Source organism: Ceratotherium simum, chromosome 35 (genome assembly GCF_057802395.1).
Source record: "Ceratotherium simum simum isolate JZ-2026a chromosome 35, ASM5780239v1, whole genome shotgun sequence".
Classification (NCBI taxonomy): Eukaryota; Metazoa; Chordata; class Mammalia; order Perissodactyla; family Rhinocerotidae; genus Ceratotherium; species Ceratotherium simum.
Window position 1 is genome coordinate 4,164,913 of NC_141934.1, and position 18,431 is coordinate 4,183,343.

The 18,431-nt window shown below is 46.5% G+C and overlaps 1 protein-coding gene across 6 annotated transcripts in view; it reads left to right on the top strand.

Moving 5' to 3' along the window:
* Nucleotides 1-18,431, top strand: part of LOC101392859 (cationic amino acid transporter 4-like) — a 51,428-nt gene that overhangs the window by 28,231 nt on the left and 4,766 nt on the right. For all 6 annotated transcript variants that reach the window (XM_087423887.1, XM_087423886.1, XM_087423885.1 and 3 more), the window contains 2 exons: nt 16,193-17,214; nt 17,683-18,323. In XM_087423887.1, coding sequence (XP_087280013.1) covers nt 16,233-17,214; nt 17,683-18,323 — 1,623 coding nt within the window. In that variant the 5' untranslated portion in view covers nt 16,193-16,232. The remainder of the gene's footprint in view (nt 1-16,192; nt 17,215-17,682; nt 18,324-18,431) is intronic.

The window sequence follows — 18,431 nt, forward strand, 5'->3', positions numbered from 1 at the left end:
ACTAACTCACCAAAATGGCAGAAGCCACCACCTTAAATAGCATCTTCAGCTAAAGACAAAGGAGGATGTTTGGGGTAGTAGTTTGGGACTTCAAAGGGGAAGAGGGCAATTTACATAGAGGTGGAAAAGCGAATATTTGATAACAGATGTTTGCTGGACCATCTGTAGACAATGTATGAGAGAAAGAGAGAGAGAGAACTTTGATAAAAGTGGGCTTAGCAAGGATCCTCCCAGTCTATTACACCCAGAGTTATCTATGGTGATGGCTTTTCCTGGGGATAGGCCTTCTATGTTAAATTCTTTTAGGCAGTTAGGGGGGAGGTCAAAGTTTCCTTCATAGTCTTTAATCTTTAAAAATAATCAAGTCAAACAGACACATTTTGGAGTGGCCAATTCTGATCCACCAGAGTGGTGTTTGAACTCTTGTTCCATTACTGTGGAGAGATTTAAGATCTCCTTTTCCAACTTGTAATTTCCAAAGATGGAGAATAAGGCTCTCGATGCTGAAAAGAACTTGGACTTGTGATACACAAGCAGATTCTCTATGATTTCTCAACTCGGGCATTTATGTGGCACAATCTTATGAACAAAGGAACTGAAGTTTGCTGTGTGGCTGGCATTTAGGGTGGAGTATCTGGTGACAGAAGGGGCCAGTTGTCCAAGTCTACATCATCCTCCCCAATTAGGTGGAAACCCTTTCTATACTTTGTTGCCACATAAAATAAAAAGACCAGTGTGGTTTACAGGCCAGGTTAGAACTGAACCTGTAGTTCCCAGGGTCTGGAGTATTCCATGACCTTTGCCACTGGTAGTATTAGTGCCTAAGCATCTCCATTTTCCATGCACTCCTGTCAATCTGAGACGGCAGAACACATTGTGGAATAGCTGGTACGGGTGGCCTGCACTCTGATTTGGCGGCTATAAAGCCTGGTCCTGTCACCTGACCCAGTGAGTCTAGAGTTTTGACCCACCCGTATATAGTTTGTGGCTTTGGGCAGCTTAACCATGTGGGCAGCTGCTATACCCCAAGTTGTACAAGGGTGGCTCATAAGCCATCCAAAACATTTGGTGATTTGGCAAATGTTTGTGCCGAAGGGAGTAGTGTTGGAGTCACTTACGATTTCCCTGAGAGGTTTGAAGATCCACCTGGGGAATCAAACCAGAGTTTGATTGCAGTATTGTCCTGCTATGTCACCCAGGAAAGGTCCCGTGTCATGTTTACTTTCAATGCAAAAGCAACAGTTTTCACCTATTATCTTTATCTGGGCAAGGGACAGTCCTTGAGCTTCTTAGAGGTTTTCTGGGGCCCAAGTGACTCACCAGGAGAAGAGGCAGAGTGATGTTTTCCTTGTCGTGGATACCATACCCTGTCATTCACCCATCTTCTGTACTTAGTCCACCAGGTGTTCACATCAGCAGGAACAGAGACAAATTCAGGTTCTTTTGTGCTCTCTAGCTGTTGACATAACCAATAGTCAGACTGACTAGTTAGCATGGCCAGGGTTTGGTAAACTGGCATAAGGGGTTGTTTGGTCTGTGCTCGACCTGTTGAGAAAGAGAGGGTTAGTAAGAGTGAGACACAGATTGGAAAAGAGCCCAGAGGGGAAACTTAGAGAGGGGAAGTAGACAGACAGACACCAACACTCTCCAATCAGCTTTCTAATAAATAATGAAGAGGAATATATATATTCGTTAATAGGAAAGGGGTTGTTGTGTGTGTGTGCGTGTGTGCGTGTGTAGGGAGTTTTAAAAGCAAGGGGGAAAGTAGGTGAAAGCAAGGTTTCTTGATCCATGATCTTGGGAAAATCTATGTACTCTGTGAGTCTGGCTGCTTCTCTGATCTGGGAATTGGCCCTGGAAATCCTTAGTTTAAGGTCACTTGTGGGAACTGTCTCCCAGTTGTCTTGAGAGTGATGTTCTGGGTCTATTTTGGTGTGGCTTGCATGGATCCAGGGAGACTTTTCCTTTATTTTGATGGCAGTGTAGGTGGTCAGTAGGACTTCATAAGGTTTTTCTCAGCGATGTGATAGCACATTTTTTCTTCTAAAGACCTGGATGGGGGCCAGCCCAGTGGCGCAAGTGGTTAAGTGTGCGCGCTCCGCTGCAGCGGCCCGGGGTTCGCCAGTTCAGATCCCGGCCACCCACCGATGCACTGCCTGGCAAGCCATGCTGTGGCTGCGTCCCATATAAAGTGGAGGAAGATGGGCACGAATGTTAGCCCAGGGCCAGTCTTCCTCAGCAAAAAAGAGGAGGATTGGCGGTTGTTAGCACAGGGCTCATCTCCTCACAAAAAAATAAATAAATAAAATAAAGACCTGGATGTACACCCAATCTCCTGGTCTAAAAGGATAGCAAGGCCTGTCAGAAGGTGGAGGCCATGCCTCTTTTACCCATTGATATGCTTCAAGTATACTAGTTAATTCTTGTCTATGGCTAGTCATAGCATCAAATTATTCACTAAAGTTCCCATAATATTCACTTAATCCAGGAATGGAAGGTTTAGAGATGCCAGTAGGTATCAGGCATCCAAAAACTATTTCAAAAGGAGTCAATCCATGTTTCCTATTGGGAATGTTCCAGATCTTTATAAGGGTCAAGGGCAGTGCTTCTGGCCATTTAAGTCCAGTATCTTGACAGACCTTGTCTAAAGTCCTTTTGACGTCTAGATTTTTACATTCCACTTGCCCTGATGATTGAGAGTGATATGGGGTATGAAATTTTAGTGAGTACCCAGAGTTTCTGCAAGCAAGTGGTTATCTGCTGTAAAATGAGCTCCTTGGTCTGATTAGATCTATAAAGGAATGCGAAAACAAGGAATAACTTCAGTCATTAATTTCTTTACCACTGTTGTGGCATCTGCATGTCTAGTCAGATAGCATTCAGTCCATCCACTCACCATGCAGATGATAACCAAGCAGTGAGAATAGCCTAAAGCTGAAGGCATGTCTATAAAGTCCATTTGGAGTGCCGCAAAGGGCAGTGTGGGCCTGGGAGGGCTTCCTGGGGTACACTGACTTCTCCCAGAAAGTCGGTGAGATTGGCAAGTAGTGCACTGGGAAATAATTGATTCAGAAATTTTGTGAATGCCAGGCAGGGCAAAACCAATTGTCTTTTAGTTCCTTAACTATCCCCCGTCTGCACATATGTCCCCTTTAGGGGGAGATAAGTGCAAGCCAAAAAGCCAAAGGAAAAGGAGCTATAGGAAGTCCGTTTGGTCCCGTGTCTAATCCACCTGATCATTGTTTGGTGCCCTTTTGTATCCAATTGTCTTTTTCTGATTCTCGCACATTTTCCTGATAATAATATCAGTGAGAGATTAAGGTAGGTTTAAAAATTGGATGGAGAAGTGGAAATTTGAGAAGGGAGGTGAATAGCTTGTAATGGGGCAGCAATTAGCGTCTGCTAGCAATAGGAGTTCCTGTGGAAGTTAAGAATTCACGGGATTTCCAAATTTTGCCAACAGCATGGCAGACTCCAGAAGCATACCTGGAGTCAGTGTAAAGAGTGGCAGTTTCCCCTTTTGCTCATGTGCAGGCTCTAGAAAGAGCTATGAGTCCAGCAGCTTCGGCTGATTTTACAGTGGGCAAAGAACAAGCTTCAAGCATTTCATGGGGGGAAACTGTGGCATAACCAGTTATTATGATTCCCCAGAAATTCCACTTACAGGAGCCATCACGATGCAGAAGTCAGTCTGGAGTGTCTAAAGGGATGTCTGAGAGACCCTCTTGTGGCTTTGAGACCATTTCTGTAGCTGCAGGGCAGTTGTGTGGGATGGAGTGGGCCTCTTTGTCAGCAGGGAGGGGTCATAAGGAGGCTGATTCAAAGTGTTACAAGAGGGCCGGCCCCGTGGCTTAGCAGTTAAGTGCTCGCGCTCCGCTGCTGGTGGCCCGGGTTCGGATCCCGGGCGTGCACCGACGCACCGCTTCTCCGGCCATGCTGAGGCCACGTCCCACATACAGCAACTAGAACAATGTGCAGCTGTGACATACAACTATGTAGTGGGGCTTTGGGGGGAAAAAAATTAATAAAACAAAGTGTTACAAGGATGTAAGATGGTGGAAGGGTTAGTTAAAAGAGCCTGCTCATAGGTGGTCTGTCACCCTGTAGAGAGGTGTGGTGCCTTGTGAACTTGCAAAATAGCGGACAGAGTATGGGGCACATAGAGATGAACGGGAGAGCCTAACGTTAGAGTACTGGCTTTGTCAGTCAGGGTGGCAGGTGTGACTGCTGCACATAAGCATGGGGACATACCTGATGCCACAGGGTCTAGTTGGCATGGGAAATATGCTATAGGACATATCTGAGAGGCAAAAGATTGTCCTAGAATGCCTGCAGCAATTCCATTATTTCCATGGAAGTATAGATGAAAAGGTTTGTCAAAATTAGGTAAGCCGAGAGCCCAGGGGTGTGGACAAAGCTAATTTTAAGGCTTCAAAGGAGTGTGATGGTTCTGAAGGCCAGGAAACAGGCTGTGGGGTGATATCTGGGAGAACAGCACACAGAGGTTTAGCAAGGGCTGCAGAATTAGGAATCCATTGGGGCAGTAACCAGCTGCCCCTAGAAATTTACACAGCTGTTTTTTTCATTTTGAGGAGAAAGATGGACAAAATGGACTCAAGGTGTTTGGGGTCACCTTTTGAATGCCTTGAGACAGCTCATGTCCTGAGTAGGTAGCAGTCATTTGCACCCACTGAAGTGTAGATCTGGAGGGTTTATGGCCTCGAGCAGCTCGTGCTTTCAGGAGAACGAGGGAGTCTTTAAGGGCTCCCTGATGAGTTTGATCACAGAGTAGAAGGTCATCCTCGTATTGAACAGGAGTGGAGCCTGAGTAAAGACTACAGAATCCAAGTCGGCTGTAAGGATTTGGGAAACTATTGAGGGAGACTCACAATATCCCTTAGGTAGGTGAGTCCATGTGAATTACCTCCCTTTAAATGTAAATGGAAAAAGAACTTGTGAGTTAGGGTGCAAAGGCATTGAAAAGAACACCGAACATAGGTCAACTCCTGTCACCCAGGCTGCACCTGCAGGAACTGAGGTCAGGATGACAGCTGAATCGGGGACCAGGGATGCTGAGGAATCCACAAGACTTTATGGCCTGAGATCTTGTACAAATCTATAGATTTGGCTCCCCTCTGAGTCCAACTTAGCTTCTTTTTTCACTGGCAAGATTAGAGAATTACATGGTGAGGAAATAAAAACTAGTGCACCCTGTTGCAGAAGGGAGTCTGGTATACATTCAATTCCTTGCTCTGCATCTCTGGAGAGTGGTTATGGGGCTACTGATGGGCAAGGTTCATTGTTTTTCCAAGTGCAAGTGTTCTGCACTAACAATCCTACCTCATTTGCATGTGTAGCCCAAAGACAAATTGGGACATCTTTTAAAGACTCCTCGTCTTCAGAAGAATTTAAATCAGGATGAGTTTCCAGCAAGGAAAGTAGGAGACTTGGAGTTTTGTCTGAAGGCAGGGAGATAAAAACATCTTTCTCATCACAATTTCTAGTGGCATTACATTTACATAACAAACTTCTGCCAAAATGGTTTGCTGGTGAACAGTGGGAGACTATAAAGGCATGATGAATGTCAAGGGGCCTAAAGATATTGGAGTGGGCTGAGATATGGGCCATGAAACAGGTTGCCTAGAGACTCCAACAGCTTGAGTAGAATCAGATGTGACAGGTAGAGATCAATCCTCTGAAGGGATAGTGGAGAAAGTCACACCAGTGTCAATTAAGAAATCTAGTACCTGATCCTCTATATTATGTTTAATAGTAGGCTCAGGGTGCCACTGAGGATCAGCTGACCCCGTCGTTTAAGGGGGAAATGCCCCTCAGGATGAGAAAACGGAGCCTTCTGATAGTGCTGGGGCCAAGGGAGGGAGTATTTTTTCAACTTTCCCTGCTCTTAAGAGGAGGACTATCTCTTTTCCGATTCCTTGCTTCTTACAAAACCTGCCATTGTCTGGAGGCAAATTGGGAGGCCTCTGAGTGGGCTGTAATTTACTCTCAAGAGTTACGTTTTTGCTTCTCTCAAGATTCAAATTGTAAAGCCAGAAGAGTTGCTTTTAGTTCTCTTTTCCTTTTGCTTTCCTGCTATTTTCAAAGAATTGTGTAGCAGCCTCCATTATTACACTTAACAGCTGACCAACCAACCACACTATTTTGAATTTGTTTTTTTGTATCAGGAAGAAAATTTCCTACTAAAGCGGAAATTAGGAGATTCCTGTGCTCTGGGGCTTCCGGGTTTAATGCAGTGTGCCTTTAATAAGTTTGTATGAAACATTCAAAAAACGGTTTTGGATGTTCCCCTCACTCTGAGAGCATAGTTCAATTTTTGACCAATTAACTTTAGGAGGACCGCCTCTAAAGTCACTCCTATTAAACCTTGGATATCAGACTCTAGCAGCGCCACTTCCTGGTCATTTGCAGGAGGGCCTGGGAGAGGGTCTGGCCATCTATTTCCCCTACTAGAGGGGTTTCCTCCAGGGGACCCTCTGGCCTATCTGATAACTACAGTGTAATCCTGGGCTGGAAGATCGCCCCTTAGCAGCCAGTCAAGATCTCTGTGGTGGGGTTATGAATAGCCACTAATCCTTCTAACTTCTCTCTAAATTTAGTAGGATCTTCTGACAGTGGAGGTAGGAGAGTTTTGTAATTTAACAGATTGGCTGCTGTCCAGGGGTCATGAATTCTCTGTAGTGTAGGTCCAGGACACATCCACAGTGGACACTGTGTAGGAATGCCTGAAGCTGGCAGAGCCTGACGACAGAGCCCTGGACAGTAGGAGGACTTAGGAGGGACAGCAAAGCCAGCCTTCCTGCCTCTCCTGGCTGCTTCTACCGAATCACTTCCTGGCTTTCAGCATTTACACAAGTGACCTGTATGCCCCTGGCTTGGAGGGCAGGCCTGAGTGCCCCTGTAAGTCTGCTAAAGAGAGGGAAGGGAAAATGGGCAGCTGAGTGCTGTTTGGAGAAGGTGGGGTTTTAGGATCTGAGGGAACTGGCTGAGGAGCTAAGTCTTGAGAGTGGGAGTTGAAACCAGGGGCCCAGAGATCCAACAGATCTGGGGAGTCAGGGACAGGGAGTTGGGGATATAGGGGAGTATAGGAGGGAGGAGAGGGGAATTTTCATTATAATTGGCTTCCCCCCCCGCTATATGCCAGGTCCTCTTATTATTTCATTTCATCTTCACAACGGTCTCATGAGGCAAGTACTATTATTTTGTCTCTTGGTTAGATGCAGAGACTGAAGTTCAGGGGAGTGAAATAACCTGCCCAGGGCCACCCGGCTGGTAAATGTTCTCAGTAAATTCCCTCTGGCCACTGCCCAAAGAATCAATAATGTAGGGGTGACAGGAGGGAGCAGGGTAAGACCTGCTAGGAAGCCGGTGCAGTGATGCAGATGAGAGAGAAGATGGTGGTGGTGGTGGTGGTGGTGGTGGAGGTGGTAAGAATAGGTCAGATTCTGGATATATATATTTTTTTAATTTAATTATTTTATTGAGATCATGTTAGCTTATAACATTGTATAATTTCAGGTGTACATTATTATACATCAGTTTCTGTGTAGACTGCATTGTACCCACCACCAATAGTTTAGATTTTATCCATCACCATACATATGTACCCCTTTGCCCCTTTTGCCCTCCCCTAACTGCCTTCCCCTCTGGTAACCACTAATCTGTTCTCCTTATCCATGTGTTTATCTTTCACATATTGGTGAAATCTTATGGTGTTTGTCTTTCTCTGGCTTATTTCTCTTAGCATAATACTCTCAAGGTCCATCCATGTTGTCACAGCTGGCACAATTTTGTCTCTTTTTATGGCTGAGTAGTATTCCATAGTATATATATATGACACCTTCTTTATCCATTCATCCCTCAGCAAGGGAAACAAAAGAAAAAATAAACAAATGGGACTTCACCTGACTAAAGAGCTTCTGCAATGCAAAGGAGACTATGAACAAAATGAAAAGACAACCCAACCAACTGGGACAAAATATTTGCACATCATTTATCCGTCCAGGAAAATGGGGTTAATTTCCAAAATATATAAAGAACTCATAAAACTCAACAACAATAAAAGTAAACAACCTGATTAAAAGATGGGCACAGGATATGAACAGACATTTTTCCAAAGAAGTTATACAGCCAACAGGCACATGAAAAGATGTTCAATATCACTAGTTATTAGAGAAATGCAAATCAAAACTACAATGAGATATCACCTTACACCTGTCAGGATGGCTATAATTAACAAGACAAATGTTGGAGAGGACATGAAGAAAAGGGAAGTCTCATATACTGCTGCTGGGGACGCAAACTGGTGCAGCCACTATGGAAAAGACTATGGAGATTTCTCAAAAAATTAAAGATAGAAATACCATACAATCCAGCTATTCCACTACTGAATATATACCCAAAGACACGAAATGAATAACTCAAAGAGATTTATGCATTATTCACAATAGCCAAGATGTGGAAGCAACCCAAATGCCCAACAACTAGACATGGTATTCGAAAAGATACTGTTACGACTGATGTCAAACAGTATATTGCCTATATTTTCTTCTAGGCGTTTTATGGTTTCAGGTCTTACCCTCAAGTCTTTAATCCATTTTGAGTTAATTTTTGTATATGGTGTAAGATAATGGTCTACTTTCATTCTGTTGCACATGACTGTCCAGTTTTCCCAACACCATTTACTGAAGAGACTTTCCTTTCTCCATTGTATGTTCTTGGCTCCTTTGTTGAAGATTAGCTGTCTATAGGTGTGTGTTTTTATTTCTGGGCTGTCAGTTCTGTTCCAGTGATCTGTATGTCTGTTTTTGTGCCAGTACCATGCTGTTTTGATTACTATAGCTTTGTAGTATGTTTTAAAATCAGGGAATGTGATGCCTCCAGCTTTGTTCTTTTTTCTTGGGATTGCTTTGGCTATTTGAGGTCTTTTGTTGTTCCATATAAATTTTAGGATTCTTTGTTATGTTTCTGTGAAGAATGTCATTGGGATTCTGATTGAGATGGCATTGAATCTGTAGATTGCTTTAGGGAGTGTGGGCATTTTAACTGTGTTAATTCTTCCAATCCAAGAGCACAGAATATCTTTCCATTTCTTTGTCGTCTTCAATTTCTTTCAACAATGTTTTATAGTTTTTAGTGTATGGCTCTTTCACCTCTTTGGTAAAATTTATTCCTAGGTATTTTATTCTTTTTGTTGCAATTGTAAATGGGATGGTATTCTTAATTTCTCTTCCTACTACTTCGTTGTTAGTGTATAGAAACACAACTGATTTTTGTAGTTAATTTTGTATCTTGCAACTTTACCATATTCATTTATTATTTCTAAAAGTTTTTTGGTGGATTCTTTAGGGTTTTCTATATATAAAGTCATGTCATCTTCAAATAGTGGCAGTTTCACTTCTTTCTTTTCCAATTTGGATCCCTTTTATTTCTTTTTTTTTTGCCTGATTGCTCTGGCTAGGACTTTCAATACTATGTTAAATGAGAGTGGTGAAAGTGGGCATCCTTGTCTGGTTCCTGTTCTTAGAGGGATAGCTTTCAGTTTTTCTCCATTGAGAATGATATTAGCTGTGGGTTTGTCATATATGGCCCTTATTATGTTGAGGTACTTCTAAACCCATTTTATTCAGAGTTTTTATCATAAATGGATGCTGTATCTTGTCAAATGCTTTCTCTGCATCTATTGAGATGATCATGTGATTTTTATTTTTCCTTTTATTAATGTGGTGTATCACATTGGTTGATTTGCAGATGTTGAACCATCCCTGCATCCCTGGAATAAATCCCACTTGGTCATGGTGTATGATCTTCTAAATGTATTGTTGTATGCAATTTGCTAGTATTTTGTTGAGGATTTTTGCATCCATGTTCATCAGTGATATTGGCCTGTGGTTTTCTTTTTTTGTGTCATCCTTGTCTAGTTTTGGTACCAAGGTAATGTTGGTGTCGTAGAATGAGTTAGGAAGCTTCCCCTCCTCTTCAATTTTTTGGAAGAGTTTGAGAAGTATAGGTATTAGCTCTTCTTTGAATGTTTGGTAGAATTCACCAGGGAAGCTGTCTGGTCCTGGGCTTTTAGATTTTGGGAGGTTTTTGATTACTGTTTCAATCTCCTTACTGGTGATTGGTCTATTCAAATTCTCTATTTCTTCTTCTTCTTTTTTTTTTTTTGTGAGGAAGATCAGCCCTGAGCTAACATCCATGCTAATCCTCCACTTTTTGCTGAGGAAGATCGGCTCTGAGCTAACATCTATTGCCAATCCTCCTCCTTTTTTCCCCCAAAGCCCCAGTAGATAGTTGTATGTCATAGTTGCACATCCTTGTAGTTGCTGTATGTGGGACATAGCCGTGGCCGGAGAAGAGGTGCCTCGGTGTGCACCCGGGATCGGAACCGGGGCCGCCAGTAGCGGAGCGCGCACACTTAACTGTTAAGCCACAGGGCCGGCCCTCTCTATTTCTTCTTGATTCAGTTTTGGAAGGTTGTATGATTCTAATAATGTATCCGTTTCTTCTAGATTATCCAATTTGTTGGCTTATAGCTTTCTGTAGTAGTCTCTTATAATCTTTTGCATTTCTGAGGTGTCCCTTTTAGTTTCTCCTCTTTCATTTCTGATTTTATTTATTTGAGCCTTCTCTCTTTTTTTCTTGGTGAGTCGAGCTAAAGGTTTGTCAATTTTGTTTATCTTTTCAAAGAACCAGCTCTTGGTTTCATTGATTTTTTTTCTATTGTTTTTTTTAGTTTCTATTGCATTTATTTCTGCTCTGATATTTATTATTTCCCTCCCTCTGCTGATTTGGGGCTTTGTTTGTTCTTCTTTTTCCAATTTCTTTAGGTGCACTGTTAGATTGTTTATTTGAGATTTTTGTTGTTTGTTGAAGTAGGCCTGCATTGCTATAAACTTCCTTCTTAGAACTGCTTTTGCTGTATCCCGTAAATTCTGGCATGTCATATTTTCATTTTCACTTGTCTCCAGGTATTTTTTGGTTTCTTGTTTGACTTCTTCATGGTCCCAATTGTTGTTCGGTAGCATTTTGTTTAATCTCCACATATTTGTGGCTTTTCTGATTTTCTTCCTGTAGTTGATTTCTAGTTTCACACTGTTGTGGTCAGAAAAGACCCTTGGTATTATTTCAGTCTTCTTACATTTATTGAGACTTGTTTTGTGGCCTAACATGTGATCAGTCTTGGAGAATGTTCCATGTGCATTTGAAAAGAATGTGTATTCTGTGGTTTTTGGATGGAATGTTCTGTATATATCTACCAAGTCCATCTGGTCTGATGTGTCATTTAAGGCCAGTGTTTCCTTATTGATCTTCTGTTTGGATGATCTAGCCATTGGTGTAAGTGGAGTGATAAAGTCCCCTACTATTATTGTGTTACTGTCTATTTCTTCTTTTATGTCTGTTAATTATTGCTTTATATATTTAGGTGCTCCTATGTTGGGTGCATAGATATTTACAAGTGTTATATTCTCTTGTTGGATTCTTCCGTTTATCAGTGTGTAGTGCCCTTCTTTGTTTCTTGTTACAGTTTTTGTTTTAAAGTCTATTTTGTCTGATATGAGTACTGCTACCCCAGCTTTCTTTTCATTGCCATTTGCATGGAGTATCTTTTTCCATCCCTTCACTTTCAGTTTGTGAGTGTCTTTAGGTCTGAAGTGTGTCTCTTGTATGCAGCATATATATGGGTCTTGTTTTTTTATCCAGTCAGCCACCCTGTGCCTTTTGATTGGAGCATTTAGTCCATTGACGTTTAAAGTAGCTATTAATAAGTATGTGCTTATTCCCATTTTGTTCCTTTTTGTCTGGGTGTTTTAGTAGTTGTTCTCTGTTCCTTTCTTCTTCTCTTGCTCTCTTCCCTTGTGGTTTGATGGCTTTCTTTAGTATTATCTTTGGGTTTCCTTTCTCTTAATTTTTTGTGTATTTATTATAGATCTCTGGTTTGTGATTACATGAGGTTCGTATGTAGTAACCTACATATATAGCAGTCTGTTTATGGTCTGTTTAGTTTGAGCTCTCTCTAAAAGCTCTACCCTTTTACTCCTCTCCGCCCACATTTTATGTTTTTGATAGCATATCTAAACTCTTTTTTCTGTGTTTCCATTACCCTCTTTTCATGGAAATAGGTAATTTTAGTACTTTTGTCTTTTGACCTTCATATCATCTTTATAGGTGGTTGATCTACCTTTACTGTATTTTTGCCTTTACCTGTGATTTTATTGCTTTTTTTTTTTTGATAATTTTCTTATTCCTATTTGCTGTCTTCTCTTTCTCATTTAAATAAGTCCCTTTAGCATTTGCTGTAAGACTGGTTTCTTGGTGATAAGCTCCTTTAATTTTTGCTTGTCTGGGAAACTTTTTATCTCTCCTTCCATTCTGAATGATAACCTTGCTGGGTAGAGTATTCTTGGCTGTAGGTTTTTTTCCTTTCAGCACTTTAAATATATTGTGCCACTCCCTTCTAGCTTGTAAGGTTTCTGTTGAGAAGTCAGCTGATAGCCTTATGGGGTTTCCTTTGTATGTAACTTGTTGCCTTTCTCTTGCAGCTTTTAGGATTCTCTCTTTATCTTTACTTCTTGACATTTTAATTATGATGTGTCTTGGTGTGGGCCTCTTTGATTTCATCTTGTTTGGTGCTCTCTGTGCTTCAAGTACCTGGATGTCTGTTTCCTTCCTTAGGTTAGGAAAGTTTTCAGCTATTATTTCTTCAAATAGATTCTCTGCCCCTTTGTCTCTCTCTTCTCCTTCTGGCACATCTATAATATGAATGTTAGCGCGCTTGATGTTGTCCCAAGGGTCCCTTAGGCTGTTCTTGTTCTTAATTCTTTTTTCTTTTGTCTGTTCAGCTTGGGTGATTTCCTCTAGTCTTTCGTCCAGCTTGCTGATCTGTTCTTCTGTATCATCTACTCTGCTGTTGAGTCCCTCTAATGAATTTTTCCTTTTCCAGAATTGTAGTCTTCATTTCTGATTGGTTCTGTTTTATATTTTCCAATTCTTTGTTAACATTCTCACTGAGTTCATCCAATCTTCTCCCAAGATCAGTGAGCATCCTCATGACTTTTTGTTTGAACTCTTTGTCAGGTAGATTGTTTAATTCTGTTTCATTTAGTTATTTTTCTGGGGTTTTGTCCTGTTCCCTTACTTGGAATGTATTCCTTTTCCTCCTCATTTTGCCTCTTTCTCTGTGCTTATATCTATGTATTAGGTGGGTCAGCTACGTCTCCTGATCTTGGAGAGGTGGCCCTATGTAAGAGATGCCTTATGAGGCCAGCAGTGGGCTTCCCTCTCATCACCAGTTCCAAATGTTCCAAGAGTGACTGCTGTGTGGGCTGTATGTGTCCTTCTGTTGTGGCAGGGTTGCTCTTGCTGCAGATGCCCAGGGAGGCTAGGCTGTCCCCCTAGCTAGCTGGTTGTAAGGTTCAGCGGCATGTGGCTACAGTGGACCTCAGTCACTTTATTGGGTGTGGGGAGCCCCAGCACAGTTGGTTGAAAGGTCTAATAGCACATACCTGTTGCATTTTTTCTGTTAAGTGAGTAGGCCCCCAGCATGGCTGGTTGCTAGGCTCTGGGGCTTGTGGTTGCTGTAGGCCTCTGGTCTGCAAGGCTCTTGTCAGCTCTTTCAGGATGTAGCTGAGTGGGGCTGGCCCCAGGCATGGGAGCAGCCAGTTGTTTCAGACTTTGAAAGGTGGGGCCAATCCCCTATGTGGCTGTTTGAGAAGCACAAGTCTTCTGCAGCTGACAAGCCCCACCACCCACAGGGCCACACACACAGACCTGCCTTGTGCATGCACCCAAACCCCCTGAAGCAGACCCAGTCACCCCACTGCAGAGGCCTTACACATTCCACCAATGCCCCACACACCACCTACTCCTCATTCACACCCTACCCCACAGAGGCAGACCCAGCAGTGGGCTTCCCTCTCACTGCATCTTCATGGTGTTGCTCTATGTAACTGCCTTGCTCAGTGGGGTCCAGCACTTGGCCCAGCCACGTCCCTGAAAGTTTACAGTTGACTGCGTCAACCACACTTGGCCACAAATATCCATTGGATGTTGGTGCCTGTGAAAGTAGGTGTGGTGAGAGCCCCTCTCTGGGTAGATAAGAAGTCAGTGCTCTGAAACCCTGCACACCAGCTCTCAGGTGTCATCCGTAAGGCCTTGGGGGAGCTCCTGTTATGAAACTGCCCTACCCTCTTGGTTGGAAATGCATTTTTCTGGATTTTTGTGAAGGCATTTCAGAAGAAGGAACATCTGCTCAGTTATGTTTAGGCCACAAGGAGCGAGGTACGGGAGATGTCATCCCTGCAGGAAGTGGGAGCCCATCTGAGAAGTTCCTCAAGACACTATCAGCCAAATATCAGAAGGAGCAAGGGGACTGGTTAAGGCAGAGTGTTCTAAGTGGCACCATCTTGTCTGGGAGTCCACCATCCTGTCACCAGCACACTGATGCAGACAGCCTGCAGGTGCCCCTAAAATCTTATTCCACAAACCACATACAAACCTGAAAACATGGAAGTTCTAGGGGAAGAGGATGTCTGTTTTAGTTTTGCTTTGCTTTGATAGATTGTCATCATTTTGCTGTAAACAAGTTCACACCCTGTGACACCAACCTTTCCAGTTTCAAAGAAGTGGGAGGAGCAGAAGGACAAAGATCCCTCACCTCCAGGAATAAATAAGACTGAGGGGGGTTTGTGATGGTCACGTGATGAGACACGTGATGTGTCTCCTGTGATGCAGGGACTGGCATGGAGTAGGTGCTCAGTCCATGATATTCTCACGGATATCCACAAGTGGGGAACTGCTGTTAGGCTCCCCCAGGGTCCTCCATGCTTGACAGGTGCTCCTGGGCTAGGAGGGGTCTGCCATTGGTGTCTGAGGGGCCCTAGGGTGCTCCAGGCTGGAGGGCTGTAGTTGTCCCCAGGAGTCTGCTTGCCTCCTTTCAGGACACTGTCTGTAGCTAGAAGCTCAGAACAGCCAGCATGAGTTCTGCCAACTCACAGAACACTCCCCAAAGCCAGGCACTCCCTTGTCAATGGATGAGGGTGGCTTCCTGCCATCCCATTGTGCTGGGAGGTCAGGGACTGCCCAGGGCCTCTCAGCCAGATTCATACCCTCCTCGTACCAGAGTTTTGCCTGAATCCCGCAGCCCCCACACTTCCCAGTGTTGAGGGGCCTGGATGGTGCCCAGCTGGTGGAGTACATGTGTTGGGATGAGGGATCAAGGAGAGTGTCTGCAGCAGGGAAAGCGCAGGGCTCCAGATATACCCCTAGACCTGGACCTTAACCTTCACCAGCCTCCCAAGGCCGCCCCAGTCATCTGGGCTACTCACTTACCTGGTGGCCTGAGTTTTCACATCTGTGAAGCGGGCACAGTAATAGGGCTTCCCTAGAATCCAGTGAGCTCTGGTTTTGACAGTGTGAGGTGTGGGTAGGGTGTGCTGAGTACCTGTGGGACCTGGAGGTGGTGCCCAGTTCTGGATATGTCCCCAGGGGTGGGGGTAGGCACAGAGCAGTGGCAGCAATGGTGACAGAAGGTGAGTGGCAGCAACTCCTGTGGGGACAGACTCAGGCCAGAGAGGAGGTGAAGGCTCGGGTACTGGGGACAGGGGCACAGTGAAAGTAGATGTGTCAGTGGCATGGTGGTGGCCTGTCAGGGTGCGGGGCCTTGTCTTCAGGCGCGTGGCCCAGGGCAGCCCGCACTCCTGGCAGCGTGGGCTGATACACTAGCCTGGTGGGGCGGGGAGGAGGGTGATGAGCACTGCTGTCTGAGGGCAGGTGGCCGCCTCTGCCAGAACACTCCTGTTCCTGGTCCTGGAGGCCTGGCCCAGCTCCTGGGAAACCTCGGGTCTCCACTCTCTTCTGGGATCCCAGACCACTGGAGAGGTTCCTAGCTGGGCTCCGTGGGGCTTGCCCACTCCCCACCCTCAGAGCCCCTCTCAAACACGCTCAGGTCCAGCTCTACCAGGGCCCCTCACTTGCCTGGGAGGCAGGCCAAAGTGGTCTCCATGCTTCCTGTGACCTCCTGCCCACCCTGCTCATGGACCTTGACCCCTGCCTCATCCAGCCCTCCAACTGGCCAGTGGTTCAAGGCTTGGGTCCCCAGGGCAGGATCAGAGCAAGGATTGAGGGCTAGTCAGCACCCAGCAGGGCAGCTTGTCACTCCCTCTCACCCTTGTAGGTGCCGGCAGCTGGCTTGGTGCTCCTCTCAGCTGCCCACCATGGCCCGGGGACTGCCCAGCACTGCGGGCCTGGTGCGCTTCTGCCAGAAGCTGAACCGGCTGAAGACAGTGGAGGAGACCACCAGGGAGACGTCGCTGCGGCGCCACCTGACCACGCTGGACCTGACCCTGCTGGGTGTGGGTACCATGATGGGCTTCGGCCTCTATGTGCTCATGGGCACCGTGGCCAAGGAGATGGCCGGCCCTGCGGTGGTCGTGTCCTTCACTGTGGCTGCCGTGGCCTTCCTGCTGGCAGCCCTATGCTACACAGAGTTTGGGACACGTGCGTCTGGCAGGGACTGTGCCTACCTGTTTACCTACGTGTCCATGGGTGAGCTGTGGGCCTTCCTCATTGGCTGGATCGTTCTCCTCCGGTGCCTCATTGCTGGTGCTGCCATGGCCCACACCTGGAGTGGCCACCTGGACGTCATCTTCAGCCACCGCATCCACAGCTTCACTGAGGCCCATGTGGGCATCTGGCAGGTGCCCTTCCTGGCCCAGTACCCAGACTTCTTGGCTGCTGCCATCCTACTTTTAATCTCCGCATTCGTCCCCTGTGGAGCCCGTGTCTCTTCCTGGCTCAGCCGCACCTTCTCTGCCATCAACCTGGTCATTGTCCTCTTCATCATCATCCTGGGGTTTGTCCTGGCCCGCCCGCACAACTGGAGTGCTGAGGAAGGGGGCTTTGCACCCTTCAGCTTCTCCGGCATCATGGCCGGTGCCGCCACCTGCTTCTACACCTTTGTGGGCTTTGGTGTCATTGTTGGCTCCAGCGAGGAGGCCCGGAACCCGCAGCGATCTGTGCCTATAGCAATTGTCATCTCGCTTGGCCTAGCAGCTGGCACCTACATTCTCGCCTCCACTGTGCTCACCCTCATGGTGCCCTGGCACAGCCTGGACCCTGACTCGGCGCTTGCTGATGCCTTCTACCAGCGGGGCTATAGCTGGGCGGGCGTCATCGTGGCGGCTGGTGCGATCTGTGGTAAGGGGCCCTTCCGGGCATTTGGGAGGGGACAGGGCGGTGGGGCCCTGCCCTAAGCCTCCCAGGGAACACATCTCCATCTGGGCCTGTGTTCCCAGTTGCATCATGGGCCCAGGAAGGTGCTAATGATTAGACTCTCCACCCAGGCTTGTTGAGAGGGACCTACTCACCGCCCCTCCCAATTGTACATGGAATGTGAGCTCTGGGCACGTGCTTCCGGGTCCTTTGCTGGCAGAGGGACTCAGCCCTTGGCAAACTCTCTAGTGGCTCTGTCACCTAAAGTGGTATGTTCCATTCCTGGGAGGTGAGGGGGAACAGTCCAGCACCCCACACACACTCAGGCTCACTCTGCGAGTCCAGGCAAGCTCATGCCCATGTTCCCAAGGGGCCACCCATGCCCTGGCCCCCAGCAGTGACCCCTGGATGGCCTGTTCACTGTGCTAACCAGTCTCCCACCCTCTGCCATAGGCATGACCACTGTCCTGATCAACAACCTCTTTTCCCTGCAACGCATGGTCCATGCCATGGCCGTCGATGGGCTCATCTTCCAGGTGTTTGCCCACGTGCACCCCCGGATACAGGTGTCTGTGGTGGGCATCCTGGTGTTCGGGGTCCTCATGGCTTTCCTGGCTCTGCTGCTGGACCTCGAGGCACTGGTGCAGTTCCTGTCCTTCGGTGTACTGCTGACCTATACCTTTATGGCCACCAGCATTATGGTGCTACGCTTCCAAAAGTGCCCTCCATCCATTTCCTCGGGCCCAGCCAGCCCTGGCTCCGTGGCCAGGGAGTATGATGACTCATCAGGCCACACGGAGCTGGTGGGCACAGAGCAGGCCTCAGCCCCTGAGCCTGGGCAGCTGCGACCAGCCCTGAGATCCTACCTTGGCTTCCTGGGTGGGTGCCGGCCTGGAGCCACCGTGGCTTGGGCACTCGGTGTCCTGGTGGCCTCGGCCATCACTCTGGACTGCGTGCTGGTCTTCGGGGACTCGGCCCTGCACCTCCCTCTCTGGGGGTACACCCTGCTGCTCCTGCTCAGCTCTGTCATGTTTCTGCTCAGTCTCCTTGTCCTGGGGGCCCACCAGCAACAGCGCCGGCAGGACACCTTCCAGGTACTTCCTCCAGCAGCACCCATCACTCTCAGCCCAGCCAGCTCCCCTCACCCCTTCCTCCTCTGCCATGGCAGGGTGCACCAGGGCTCACAGGGCGGGGGAGGCCAG